This window comes from Sycon ciliatum, chromosome 4 (genome assembly GCF_964019385.1).
Source record: "Sycon ciliatum chromosome 4, ocSycCili1.1, whole genome shotgun sequence".
NCBI lineage: Eukaryota > Metazoa > Porifera > Calcarea > Leucosolenida > Sycettidae > Sycon > Sycon ciliatum.
The window spans coordinates 18,572,780-18,587,779 of NC_088646.1; the positions used below are offsets into that span (position 1 = coordinate 18,572,780).

Below are 15,000 nucleotides of genomic sequence, written 5' to 3' on the forward strand. Positions count from 1 at the left end.
CGTTCAGTCTGTCACATTCGAACGAATATTTCTCACAGCGAATATTCATCATGTCACTTTGAGGTTTGAATGCAGTGCCATGCCCAGCACTGTGCAGTGCAGTGCGCACAGCCTGCCCTGTAACTTCATGTTGCATGCGCACATGTTATGCAGATACTGGACTGCCAATATTGTACATAACATGTACATGTATGACTTTGTACTTCAAAGTAGCAGTATCAAATGTAGTAAATTCTGTTGTTCATGTTATGTGGCACTACAGTCAGACCTCGCTTATCCGGATCCCTCGCCATCCGGAAGAAAATCGTCGGTTGATGTCTTCCGTGTTAACAAAAGAATTTTCGGATGTTGAGCCAATAGTATTATCAAGAGTACATTTTATGTACTCTTGGTATTATGTAAAGGGAAAGGACCTTTAAGTAACGAGTTATCACTCGTTCGTTCGTTCTTTCATGAGGCCAAAGAATATTCGGCTACTGGGTTTGGGTATTTGTTTCACCACTAGGATTGTGCCATAACCGTGCCTATATTAAAGAAAGTATGTTCCTCCCACCACTGGAGCTTGCACTCTTCCCGCCGACTTGACCTGACTGACTTACGACTGCCATCGAGAACACACAAGAAGTCCATCGAACCTTCAAGTTCAACTCCACAAGCCTGCAAGAAAGCCCCACTCCCTGCTCGATACGTAGTGTTTTCCCTTTTGGAGAATTCACCTCTCATCAGTTGAGCAACTTGAGCTTGAGTCGGCTGGGGAAGATATTGCCTAAAAGCACCACTTACATAGTGCTCTCCAGGCCAACTTGAAACATCACCAGGAAACAGACTTACAGAGACACTCCATTTCCAGCGCCGCAAAACACCTCTGAGTCTCTGTCGCGACTGCTTATGCGGCGATAAATAGTTCTTGCTCTCCTGCTCCCCGCCCTTCCACTCCCCATTTTGTTTCCTTTGGTGCACATGTGCAGCTGTGATGACGAGAGTCCGAGACCCTTGGTCGGCTGAGCTTCACAGGTCCCACCCACTCCGTCCTGCTGGATATGAACCATTGTGCCGAGTTCTCCTCCTCATTGTAGTTCATCGTGCAGTGAGTGTTCAATAGTAAAAAAATAAAATTAAAATAAAATTAAAATCCTACACGTCCATGCTAGCGAGGACTCGCGCTGCTATCTGTTAGATCTACTCATGAAGAAGCATCTTTGTTAGTTGGTATCCCTGCCAGGCTGGTGATGTTTTGACCTGGAGTCAGTGGAGAGCACTGAGTGTGAAAGTGGTGCTCTTCACTGACTTCAGGCACAATCTTCCCCAGCCTGCTCAAGCTCAACTGATGAGGTGTGAATTCCCCGAAACACTGTGTACTACTACAGACTACAGTACTAGTGCAGGGAGTGGTGTTATCTTGCAGGTTTGCCGCGTCGAAGGTTCGATGGACTTCTTGTGTGCTGGATGGCAACCCTGGGTCAGTCAAGTGTCAAGTCGGTAGGCACTACAGTACAGTAGATCTACAGACACACAGTGTAGTCAGCAGTGGGGCGGCAAAGAACGCTACGAATACCATGAATACTACCCAGGTAAAGTGGTAGCCCACTAGACTCTACTGCCACTGGTACATGGTACTAGTACTACTGTAGTAGTAGTAGAGGCTATGACTCATATGTATGAGTATGATAATAACCTAACACTGGTTAAAAACCAGTATTCCACCTAAGTCCTTGTTTCATGCTGTCAATCTAACAATAGTCAGATAGTACTAGTAGAGGCTACTAATAATACCACCACTCGCTAGCGCTACCATGGCTACTGCAGTACTGGTAGAGCAAGAACTGGAACTACCGGTAGTTACTTGTGCCGTTGTGGAAGCGTTTGGCATGTTCTGATGTCATTCCACCGTGCCGTCAGTGGCCCACCACTGCCCATCATGCACGACATGCTAAGTGGTGCCACTACTTATGTAGTTATGGGCACATGTCGAACATCACCTAAATTAGGCTAGGGGAAAAAACGACGATAGCACGGATCTCACGTAAGTATTTTTTACAGTACGAGTAGTCGGCTTGTTGTTTGCTGTCGGTGCCTGGTACCGCCGTAGATTTACTCGGTAGCCTGTTTTGCTGGTCTTCGGCTCCGGCGTGTTCCGCTTCACGTGTAGTACATCTACCATGGCAAGACGTTTCTGAATCTCACTTGGACCAAGCGTCGCCGGAGTTCCCTCTATCGAGTTTCGTGACCCGCCGCTGTCATCGCAGAACCGGCTACCCCACGCTAGCACACCCCTTGCTGATCAACGAAACGTCCTACACTACTCGTACAGGGCAGTGTGCTCGAGGATGAGGACTCTACTTGTACTCCTTGGTAAGTCCGCTAGCTAGCTATCCACAGTCAGTGCAGCTAGTGTGTCTTATTCTTGTCGTGTTCTGAAAGTCATGGTTGCTCCATCCTACGGAACAGGTCCTACATTTTCCCTCGACTTGGTATCATGGTAAATACTTGGATGTTTAAATAGCGCACTAAAAGTAAAAATCAAGATATCAACCTTCCATGTATCAAACGCACAGAAATCATGCATTATTCAGTTCTTCGGGAAAAGGTTGGAGCACCCCCCCCCCCCCCCCCCCCTCATTCCAGATGCTGCGTACGCCCCTGACCGGTAATTGTTTAGTCGCCCATCTCGTGGCATGGCATGGTCTGTCGCAGCACAAACGGGTGGTAACGCCTGAAGAGTGAAGGTCGGGCTGCTTCAGACTCAGAGTGCATGTGGGATGGTCTATTGGTATTGTGCCATGACGAAGTAACGTTAAACCGTGTGTTTGTGCACAAGTACAATACCTCAAAGCGCGATCATTATGCCCGGATTTCATTTTCACAATTATACTCTGCATAAAAAGAGCTATTCACAAGTTTTTGACCATTCAGTATACAACCTTCACTGATGAGATCCGTGTATGATCGAAACAGCTGCGTGGAGAAATTTATGCCAGTATCTGCAACAATTTGGAGTCGCATTGCTGGTGGTGTGAACGGGGTTGGCAGAGCGCGCCTAAGTAATGCCGCAGCCGAACAGGTAGGGTCCAGCGGATAATGCTCCGAAAATGTTCGTATAATGCTAACCATAATGCTCCAAAAACTGCCTTATAATGCTGATTATAATGCTTCAGCAAGGGATATAATGCTCTTGGTTTGGGACAAAAATGGAAGAAAGTCTGCACATTGTCAAACTTCCAGGAAAGTCTGCACATTGTCAAACTTCCAGGAAATTATGCATATCGTCGATCTGCATCTGAAGTTGCCACCTTATCTCTCACGAGCTCTACTACTTCTTAGCACTATAAGACAAAATTGCTTCTCCATTGATTGCTCTCCATTCCAACTTTGATGCAGGGTTGTGGCAGAATAGTCGGTGTATCAAATCCCTCCCCTAATTATCCATGTAGTGAGAGATGAAACCATTACTGCAGGTAGTCATTCATTGTTGGGATGAAGTTAATCTTGGCAAATAGTATTCCTGCCTGCAGACAAGCTGTCTCTGCGTCCACTCTGTGAATAATGTCTTCATCTGAAACACCAGACGTGAGGCCAGCTCCTGAGATCCGATCTCAGATGGAGAGCCCTCCCATTTGTGGAAATCCTGAAAACATGTGGTCAGAAGTTATTTTGCCACTCTACATCCTTCGCTTATGCTCTCATCTTCTCCTTGAGATGGTGTGTAGACGTATGGCTTGCCACAATACTCTTCCTTTCTGATAGCATTTGACTGTAGGCCTGGCATTACAACCGTCCACAACTAACTGTACGTGCTTCATCAGGAAAGTAAGACAGGCGCTGCTGAGCAATCGACTTGGTGCTGAGTCTATGAGAAATTCTAGTTCTTTTCGAGCCTCCTGAGCTGGACTCGGCAAAGGTAGTTCTTTTGGAACGAGCTCTTTCTGTTTATAGCCGCTCCTTCATCCTGGTCCAAATTTAGCAATGCATCAGTGTCTACTTCAGTATCGCTAGAGATGCTATCGCCAGAGCCATTGGCACAACTAGAAAACTCTTCTTCGTCTGTTTGATATTCACTTCGCGTATGTCTCCATAGCTCTCCATTATTCTAAAAGTAAAAGAAACCTCGTAAATAATTTCTCCAGATTTGTGTCACTTGAACTGCCTCGGCCTCGGCTGGGCATGCTTCACAAATGGCTTGTATACATTTACCTGACCACATTGCTACAATCATAACGTTTTTATGTAGCAATAGTTATGTAGCGTTAGTGCTAAAGGTGTTACATGTCTACACAATCACAAAGTCATGCGCCAGTACAATGCATAGTGCTCAAATGCCCGGAATGGGCGGAGCGTAGTACGCAAGAGGTACACAAAAAGGAGTAAAATAGGGCTGTTTCGTTGTCACTCAGAGTTTCATGGCAAAAACCAATCATCAGACAACATCTCATGATCATGATTGTAGCCGATTGTTGCCAAAAACCTGGGATTTTCCGATATTATCCACTATGAAACTCGTCATGCCGCTCAAACCTTACATAATGCTCGTTTTGTTCCTTTCTAATGCTCCGATGCTCGGATAGTCGTATAATGCCGAATATAATGCCGGCATTATCCGCTGGACCCTACGAACAGGCCGCGGAAGCTATTGAAAGCACTGCGTAAAAAGTGCAGAAAGATGTAAAACAAAGTGCAGAAAACAACAAAAAACGCGGGAAATCGCGGGTTTGGGCCAAAATCCCGATTTCCCGGAGGGACAGACTAGAAGAAGCTTTGAGGACCGTTGTCCATTCGTAACGTTGTTGCGTCCAAAATCCTACACATCCATGAGCGACATTGTCTCGCGCTGCTATCTGGTATTCATGAGGCGTTTGTCGCACTGGAAACGAAGCATCTTTGTAAGTTGGTACCTCTGGTGATGTTTTGGCCTGGAGAGCACTATGAAAGAGGTTCTTCAGGCACAATCTTCCCCAGCCTACTCAAGCTCAACTGATGAGGGCCCAATTCCCCGAAACGCCGTGTATCAAGCAGGGAGTAGTGCTATCTTGTTGGTTTGCCGAGTCGAAGGTTCGATGGACTTCTTGTGTGCTCTGGATGGCAGTCATGAGTCGGTCAAGTCAAGTTGGTGGGAAGAGTGCAAGCGCCAGTATTGGGAGCAACCAGCTTTCTTTCCCGAAGTCGCTTCCACAGAAATCATCGTATTGTGTGTGTGTATGACGGTGATACATGACGTATTGCGTTGCTGTAGCTTATGCAATTACGTCATCATTAATTTTGGGCTTTCACTACAGTACAGTAGGGAGGTTTAGTCCCACGTAATCCGTGGGTACTTTACGTGTGTGTACCACGTGATACTCAGTGACCCACGTACAGACGTTTTCTGATTCACGACATACCGTGTATGGAGGGTCACCCACGTTCCGCCAGAACGTGGGTGAAAATCAGAATGGAGCGCATTTTGCGAGCTGTGAGGGTGCTCAGCTGAAGAAGTTTCCGAAGCACGAAATCAAAATATTCGATGAGCTTCTTAGGCCCGGGTAGCTTCGTCTTTGACCAGGTTTGGGCCTTTCGCTTCATGCTTTTGTTTGTTCCGTGTGACTAAACACAACATTGCAACGTGGATGCCCTTCATCCACTTTACGTGTATCACCCACGTACGCGTTTCCGTTACGTGGGAACTAAACCTCCCTAATAGTGTAGTCAGTAGGGCGCCGAAGAACGACTGGGCTAGAGTTTTACCATGTGCAGGGAACCCGTATATTACATGGGGTTCCGCTCTTTCGAGGTTTCTACATGAAAAATCAGAACGGCCTTGGCTTCAACTCTGAAGCCCCAGTTATTCGGTACTAGACAGTAGTGAATTGTACTGTTAAAGACTCGATGTGGATAGGTTTGCGGGATGAGTTTCCGTACTGAGTGTATTGCACTATTCGAGTATTGCCCCGATGCCTAGTGCGTCACCACTATACTATAGTCTAGACTCGCGGCTTCACTGTCACCAGTGTCCATGGTGTCAGTACAGTGGTAGATAGAGCCAGAACTAAAACTTGCGTGTGGCATGTTCTGATGTCATTCCACTGACCCATGTGTCCAGGCACGAGATGCAATGTCACCATGGTCACTGTTATTAAAGGAACGCATTCCGAGCAGCAGTGGCATGGAAGGCCCACTGCCACTGGCGCCCCATGGCGTAGCCAATGATTATGTAGACTCAATCTCCGGACAGCTAGTCCTTGTTAGGTATTCAAGACTGTACACCTACTTGATGGAAACTTGTCTTTTTAGGGCATTACTTCTTTATAACATGACACGTGAAATGCATGCTGGCGTGACCAGAACATACATGGTGACAGTTGCCAATCCGCGACGTACTACTAGTAGTACTTAGTAGTACTTAGATCTACTAGGGTAGAGTACAACACAAGTCATAATCATAGAAGATCGCGGCCACACTGTCTTTTGCGTTTGATCCCAACGCCATGGCAAAAGGAAAGGAGAATACTAGTGGCTTGCACCTGTTGTTATGTAAACACTACTACTAAACACTACTAACCACTACACTAGACTACTACTGTAGTGTACAGCAACACTACCCTGCATTTCGTAGGCTACAGTACAGCGCTAGCGAGGTGACACTGCACTGGATCATGGATCGAGAGCTAGCTCGTGTCCTGTCACGACGGAGCGTCACGACGTCGGTGTCCTGGCCTGGGACTGGGTAAACAGCTACTCATGTGCAATGTACATGTATGGTCTCACCTATTTTTACTGTACTGTAGTTGCAGTCAGCTTGTTCTTTGCTGTCGGTGCCTGGTACCGCCGTACTCGGTTACGTAGTCGGTAGCCTTACCTGTTTTGCTGGCCTCCGCGTCCGCGATCCGGCGTGTTCCACTTCACGTGCAGTACATCTACCAGTGGCAAGACGTTTCTGCATCTCACTTGGACTAGCGTAGCCGGAGTTCACTCTATCGTTACCCGCCGTTGTCAGCGCAGAACCGGCTACCCCACGCTAGCACACCCCTTGCTGATCACCGAATCGTCCTACACTACTCGAGTCGTACAGTGCAGTGTGCTCGAGGATGAGGACTCTACTTGTACTCCTTGGTAAGTCCGCTAGCTAGCTATCCAAAGCGCAGCTAGTGTGTCTTATTCTTATCCTGTTCTGAAAGTGCAACTCGCCACAGCCATGATAACCAGAACGTTGCGTTCCCCTTTTCAACTCCTCAAACTATTGAACCATACGAGAATTTTACGGTTTCTTTTCTTTCCAACCTGATCAGTGTAAATCTGTAATAAACGACGTCAACGCGGTCGATGAATATCGAATGAGAGGGCCCACTGGCATTGCAGAGAGCGAAAATCGCCAACGGTAGAAAACACACTGCGAGCTCGAGAGGCACTTTGGGGACACGAGAGTTTAGTACTACATGTAGTAGTTAATCCAACCGCTCACTCTAGAAGTACAATCATGTAATAGGAGTACTTTTTAAAGACAAGTACTTGAAGTAGTAGATACTCCGCTCGGGACTCACGCGATCACGGCGGCCTCCATCGAGTAGTTCTAGAATGTGTTTACTGTCTGTAGTTGGGTTGCACGGGTTTCGCTTGCCCGTGCATGCGTGACGGTGTGTTTGGCTTCAACCGCTGAGGCTCCAGTTCCCCGTAATTCCCAGGTTCCATTGTGCTAAGTATTAAAAAATAAAACATCAACCTGCAATGTATACCATGGGTGTAACCTGCAATGTATCATTATACAATTTGCCACCCTTCAAGGCTTGCATGCTATAACAACCGCAGTAAATTCAATATGTGAGCCCCAGTGACCGAGAGACACAGAACATCAGCCAGAACATTGGTCCAGCTCAAGCCGGGCCAACCCCGGGCCGGCTTCGACACCCATGTATAAAGGTCTTGCGCATGATGGCATGGCGGTGAGTCAGCGGAACCGCATAGGCGCTATGTATACATCGTGAGTCAGCGGAACCACTTATGGGCACTATGCATACATCGTGCGTCAGCGGAACCGCTTATAGTTGCTATGTATACATCGTGCATCAGCGGAACCGTTTATGGGCGCTATGTATACATCGTGCGTCAGCGGAACCGCTTATGGGCGCTATGTATGAATCGTGAGCCGCTAGTGCATCACTGTGCCTGTGACATCGCCAAACCATCTCAACTGATTATGTATTTGCATAACCTCTATACTCCAGGCGTGTATGTGTACATGCCCATGCAATGCATGAGGGGGAGGGAGAGAGCTCTTTCTCCCTCCCCTCTCTCTCTCTCTCTCTCTCTCTCTCTCTCTCTCTCTCTCTCTCTCTCTCTCTCTCTCTCTCTCTCTCTCTCTCTCTCTCTCTCTCTCTCTCTCTCTCTTTCTCTCTCTCTCAGTCTGTCAGCTTTCGGCTCTCTCTCTCTCTCTCTCTCTCTCTCTCTCTCTCCTCTCTCTCTCTCTCTCTCTCTCTCTCTCTCTCTCTCTCTCTCTCTCTCCCTCTCTCTCTCTCTCTCTCTCTCCCTCTCTCTCCTCAGCTCTGACAAACTCGTGAACATTGACTCAATGTACATGACTGTATCTTGTCTTTTTGCGGGTGCTTCTGAACCATAGCATTCTGTGCAATCGCCCAAGGCCAGTTTCCTCAACTCCCTCAACTCCCTCAGCTCCCTCAGGTTCCTCAGGTCCCTACTATCAACTTCCCCACTATCCAAGTTCCCAGCTTTCCAAGCCTTCCCACTGGCGTTATTCCTGGGTAGGTATCAGCATGTCAATGTGTACTACTTTTGTAAATTAAAATAATTAGGAGCAAACAGGGTGTAATGCATTGAGTCACTTCTGAATAGCAGTGGGATTTGTGCAGCTAAGCGGAGGAGTGATATCTACAGTAAAACCTGTAACTAAAGACCACCGTGACTAGCGACCAGCCTGGTACTACAGACCACTTTGCCAGGCATGGACGGTCACGGTCTCACATTATGGTTGTGCGGTGCAAACCTCTAACTAAGGACCACCTGCCACTAAAGACCGCTTTTTCTGGCCCAAAGGGGTGGTCGTTAGTCACAGGTTTTACTGTATTACAGTCCATGTTGTGAATTTGAGTGGCGTGTCAGTTCAAGTGTGCTACGCGTGTGGCTGCTTGGCCAACATGTTATTGGCATTCCTCAGTGCACATGTACTTGAAGTATGTTGGTATGCAATAGCAGAGAAGCAGATGCAAACGTCTGCCTGATCATTGCACACTGACTTGCATAGCAATTGCACAGTATAGCAACGAGTTCACTGAGGTCTGTAGTAGAGCTACATTTGAAGAGTGACGGACCAGCTCATGCAAGCGAGTATAACCGTAAGATAGTGTAGCTGTAAGGCGGTGAAGGCAGGCGTGCGGTCCGACTTGATTGGTCTGGCCATGTTCGGACAAACTGTTTGACTACTAACACATGTTTACTGCTGAGGAGGTCATGCGTACCTCTCAGATCGTACACACTGACGTGTGAAAGGTTCTGGCATTGAATGTACATGTACGTGCAGTTGCCAAATTTTGCTCAGGAACATTATAGATCTCCTGTATGTTTTCACTGTCTGACTGTTTGTCTTTCTGCCCGTTCTGTCTCTCTATCTCTACCCCCCCCCCCCTCTCTCTCTCTCTCTCTCTCTCTCTCTCTCTCTCTCTCTCTCTCGCTCCGTTTATTGAGGTGCGTTGAAATTTATTCTCTTTATCTTATTATTTCTTTTCTATAACTTCCCCATATGAGTTCCTATCAGTTGCTGTGAACACCTTGAGTGGAGAGCGTTTGCTCGAGCGTTGAACCGGGTTCTTAATCCACCATACCCAGTTCGCACGGCTGGGCGGGGTTGTGAGCAGGCTTTCATTTCATCTTTTCTTATTATTTCTGCTTTTCATCTCATTACAAAAATTCTGCGCATTTTTTTCTCCATCTGCGCATAAAATCTAGACTGACAACCTGCTTGTTAAATCATGCACCTGCTTCCAGGCGTAAAAACCCTGTTGCAGAGGTCTCAGTCCTCATTTGTTAGACTTACCTGTCTTTATAAATGTAACTTACTCTCTCTCTCTCTCTCTCTCTCTCTCTCTCCATCCCCTGTAGGTTTGGCAAGACGAAGACTTGCTCCAAGAGCCTATCCATCACTGCGTACTTGAACTGCTGTGGACCCCAGGTTTGTTTTCATTCAACATGCATGTCCACATGTCCATGTCTGTAGCGCACGTACAGTGGTCTATGGGCTCGTATTGATTTATTTATATTTAAAATTATCTCATCCGCAACTTGTCGATTATTCTCTAGCCGGCCAACTCACTCTCTTTGGCATTGGATTACTATAGTACATTCATCTTCTTTCATTAGGTTGAGAGAAAGTTGCAAACAGGATTTATCTTCTTTGTTTGTCTTTCAACTTCTTTTTGTCAACAGGCCTCGTGCGATGCTTCAAAGGTTAGCGTAGACCTGAAGCCTGACAAGATCAAGGGTGTATCCTGCAGTGCACTGAAGAAGGGAATAACCAGCGCTGCCCAGCTGACAAGCCTGCTACCTGGTCTGGTGAGCACGCCGAAATTCCCCATTAGAACACATACCAGTGCACGGGGACTTGCTTCTTCAGTCTTCGATATGCCTGTACCTGTCCTTAACAGCTAGCAATCCGCTTGGTTGCACACGTGTGTAGGGTATGTAAGGGTACTCACGAAGAAGTGGAGGTTCAACTTGTTACCCGCCCCGTCCTACTCCACCCTGGATTACAATGACATTGTGACACCCATCCTCAGTATTGCCAGGTCATCACCAGTATACGGCTCATATAACTATGTACTCCTTCGCTGTTGCCTTTTTCTGTTTCCTAGAGTTCCAAATCATCTCCTTGCCTATCATCAGCACTCGGTGACAGCTTTCAGAAGCTCAAGGGACCGATTTCTGGCTGGGACCTGAGTACACTCAATGAGCTTCCCAGCGATGCACTAGCTACGTTCAGCCTGTCTTCCCTAAAGCAACTACCCCCATCCTTTTTAAAGAACAAGTAAGTCTGGGGCTCCCAATAAAACTTCAGAACTAAATATTGCGACAGAGCTTTCGGCCATATTTTCAATTCATTGCATTCCCAACACGCTGAAGAGCGCGTGGTTGTGATGAGTTGGGGCTCCCAATGTGATGTTTTTTTTAAAATAATGATAGCATTCATTCCATTAGGGTCAAGTCAAGTTTTACTTGTACTACAGTGCTGCTCAATGAAATCCAGTCGTGTCACTCAAGTTTGCGTCTTGCATCCGGGATGATTTCGCAGCCCAGTGTTTGCAGGTCTAGGGCTGCGCATCGCCCGGCGTGTACTTGAGTGACGCGACTGGATTTCATTGAGCAACACAGTACTAGTAGTAGATAACTGTTAGAACACGGCACATCTGTTAGAAGACAGCATGCCCGTGTATGATGGTCCTACGGGTAGGTCCCACCAGTAGGATCAGGTCCCATGCAAGCTGTCATTAATTTATTGTGGCTGTAGCTGTGGCCGCTAGGGTTATATGCGTATGTGACTGACTGACTGTGCTATCTAGCCAACTAAGCCGACTGTGTTGTTTAAAAAAAGTAGAATCATGTACTACGCCATGGTACGCAGAGAACTACAATTTGCAATGCAGTCCTTGTTGACAGTTTGATTACTTACTGGTTGCAGTGCAGGGTAGTCGTAAAGTGCTCGCCACCGCTACTGTAGATATTCTCATGCCACAGTTCTCGGCGTTCCTTGTTTCTTTCCTTAGGAATGGCTTGAAGAAGATCGGCGATTCTTTGTCCAAGATGACCATTGATCAGATTCACAGCATGCTCCCAACTCTGAACATGGCTTTGGGCAGCTTCAAGGTGTGGAACTCGACCACACTGAAAGATTTGCTGACCCATGCACCCAAGTACTTGTGTGGAATGTCTTCTCGCCAGTCGTCAGAGCTGAATTCGTCTTCCGTAAGTTAACCAGACACTGATATGCCGTAGACCGTGTATGTATTTGGCTGTGCTGCTTTCATGATCTCACCGAAGAGAGATACAGTGGAACTCTGATACATATTACACTTGAAGTGTAAACAAGGCCGGTCTAGGAAGCTCTGTTGTGTGTGTGTGTGTGTGTGTGTGTGTGTGTGTGTGTGTGTGTGTGTGTGTGTGTGTGTGTGTGTGTGTGTGTGTGTGTGTGTGTGTGTGTGTGTGTGTGTGTGTGTGTGTGTGTGTGTGTGTGTGTGTGTGTGTGTGTGTGTGTGTGTGTGTGTGTGTGTGTGTGTGTGTGTGTGTGTGTGTGTGTGTGTGTGTGTGTGTGTGTGTGTGTGTGTGTGTGTGTGTGTGTGTGTGTGTGTGTGTGTGTGTGTGTGTGTGTGTGTGTGTGTGTGTGTGTGTGTGTGTGTGTGTGTGTGTGTGTGTGTGTGTGTGTGTGTGTGTGTGTGTGTGTGTGTGTGTGTGTGTGTGTGTGTGTGTGTGTGTGTGTGTGTGTGTGTGTGTGTGTGTGTGTGTGTGTGTGTGTGTGTGTGTGTGTGTGTGTGTGTGTGTGTGTGTGTGTGTGTGTGTGTGTGTGTGTGCACTCGAAGTATAGAAGCCTTGCTGCTGTTGCTGACCAGTACATGCATTATGTACAGCATTGGGTAGAAGCCTTGCTTGATACTTGAAATTTCCTTGTAACATGCTGTCGACTTCGAAAACATGTTCAGCTCTGATACATGTAGCATGACCCGTACCCCCATAGGGAACAGAACAGCGTAGTTAGTAGCCCAGTTACTTCTTATGGGAACACAGGTGGACAAACTTGTCAAACACCCTGGAATCCCCATTCACGTAGGCCTGGGTGGCACTGTGTGTGTGTGTGGGGAGGGGGGGGGGGGGGGGTGACAAGTCAGCCTGCGCCTGATCGGTACAGTAAATGTAGACCCAGGTGCTCGAAGTCCGGACATGGTATCCTAAGTTCGTACACCCATAATGTCATGTTCTTTTATTGTATTCGACTCAAATATTTTATCGAGGGGATAGTGTGGTATGTTCTCCTCGCGTACCAATTTTCAGGGATCTACGATAAGCAGAAGTCCCATACCATGCGAGTGGGTTTTCGAGTGTCAATACGAAATACAAATTGGGTTACATTTCATGCAAAAATCAACTTTGCCAAGACCGATTTCGAACGGACACAGCGTCAAACAGACCTTCACTCAATCATCAAGAGCCAGCTTAGAGCTGAGAATGGCCAGAGGAGAAGAATTTACAGAGAACCACCAATCCTTGCAGAAAGGTTGACACTCCTGGCATCTCCACCACTGTTTTTCCGCAGTTTTCACAGCGCAGCTGCTTCTTCTCTGAGCTGACTAAAAACAGCTTGCATTTCGGCAACAAACTACGCTTTTGCAAGAAATACTGGTGGAGGCACATGCCAAACATATCGTTTCGGTACTTTCGTCGTAACCGAGGGATTGCAAGTTAGCAATTAGCAGAAATATGTGTGTATTCCGAGTCACCTCTGAGCAGTACGGACTTAGAGCACCCTCTGCGACACCAAAATTTGATATGAAAAATCAGCGAACTCCAGAGAAACAGATCGGATCGAAAGATGGCCTGGTTCAATCGAGCCTGGCCTCAAAGCAAACTTGGACAAGATACCTTCCATCCACGAGCAGGATTCTGGCAAGTGATCATGGCTAGTGTGAGTTTCAGCTCGGCAAACACACACTGTAAAAGTCTCCGGACTTCGAGCACCTGGGTCTACTCGGTTCCAGCTCCGGTTTGCCTTGGCCTCGTGCTAGTAGTGCGTGTAGTTCAATGCTGGGAGGTTACTAGTACTCACCAGGGCACCAGTGCTGATAGAGCCACGGTCTGGAGGCTGACCGGCTGTGCTACGTGTGCGTGCACTGCTGCGACTGTGAACATGAATGTGATATCAGGCCTGCCGGAACCGGTCCGCTTGGTCAGGTTATCACCGGACCAGGCATCATAGTGTAACTTACTTGCCAGTTAACTACTGCGGAGGGCATGTATACTTGCCAGTTGCCATACCATACACAGAGGGTGAAATGCCATGTTACTCCCGGACCAATCAAAAATTGCTTTCTGGCGGTCCTGGCATATACTGTGCTCCTGTTTCGTTGCTGCAGGTTTCCGATGCAATTGGAGAAGTGTCTGGCGCGATTCGCGGCTGCTCTATTGTCGCACATGCCAAGAATCTGGCACGTTCTGTTCTGTTTAGCTTCACAAAGGCCAATGGAGACCCATCACAGTGGACTGGCGATATCCTGAACAGGTTAGAGCCACTACCTAGAATCAGTTTTGTCTCCACTAACTACTAAAGAGACAAGACATAAGAATTCAACGTGTGTGGGGCAATTTAACTCACAACTTACCACGTCCAAGCAGGCAGGCATCGTGATCGAGAAACAGAGGGTACCAGGTTTAAGTCCTGCTTGGAAGCAGAAGGGTTTTTTCCAGCCGTGCTGCGACCAACAGCTAATTGGGAACTCGTGGCCTGGCACGAGGGAAACATGGGTGCAGCGAATGAGATTTTTGGTCTTTGACCACTTTGCTGTAGGGCTGATCTACTCACCTCCCACTGCTTTAGGAGCTGCATCTGTGCCTTATATCTTTGCAGGGTGGCGACGTTCCCACGGATGCTGAAAACTCAGTCTATTGGAAACTGAGTCTGAAGCGAACTATGAATTTTTCTTATTTTCTATTTCTATGTGCTGTCTGTGTGCAGTCTGCAGAATCTGAAGGGTGAACTCACCACCGCTGACATCATGAACTTGACTGGCGATGCCCTGTCCGACCTGAGAACGCTGCAGAAGGCAGATAGATGGTTCACCCCTGCAATGGTAACTAGTACGAGTGTTGGCGTGTGTGTGTGTGTGTGTGCACGGCTCGTGCATGTTGACAAGGCTATGATGATCTGATTCGAATAGTGTCGGCCTGTGTCACCATCAGTCTGACCTGATGTTGACACCGGTTAAGGTATGCAGTCAAGTGCTTACTTCCGTCTAAAGATACAGTTGTTATTCACGAGTT

General features: G+C 47.3%; 1 protein-coding gene across 2 annotated transcripts in view; it reads left to right on the plus strand.

Annotated features, from left to right (window-relative positions):
- The first annotated feature begins 2,203 nt into the window (after window positions 1-2,203).
- The window catches only part of LOC135814818 (uncharacterized), a 27,651-nt gene continuing 14,854 nt past the window's right edge, over window positions 2,204-15,000 (plus strand). Inside the window, exons 1-8 of one of the 2 annotated variants that reach the window (XM_065327995.1) lie at window positions 2,204-2,352; window positions 8,585-8,726; window positions 10,081-10,150; window positions 10,405-10,530; window positions 10,830-11,002; window positions 11,739-11,937; window positions 14,097-14,242; window positions 14,696-14,810. In XM_065327995.1, coding sequence (XP_065184067.1) covers window positions 2,328-2,352; window positions 8,585-8,726; window positions 10,081-10,150; window positions 10,405-10,530; window positions 10,830-11,002; window positions 11,739-11,937; window positions 14,097-14,242; window positions 14,696-14,810 — 996 coding nt within the window. In that variant the 5' untranslated portion in view covers window positions 2,204-2,327. Of the gene's footprint in view, window positions 2,353-6,774; window positions 7,084-8,584; window positions 8,727-10,080; window positions 10,151-10,404; window positions 10,531-10,829; window positions 11,003-11,738; window positions 11,938-14,096; window positions 14,243-14,695; window positions 14,811-15,000 lie in introns of those variants that run through there. The other variant, XM_065327994.1, reaches the window with a different exon arrangement.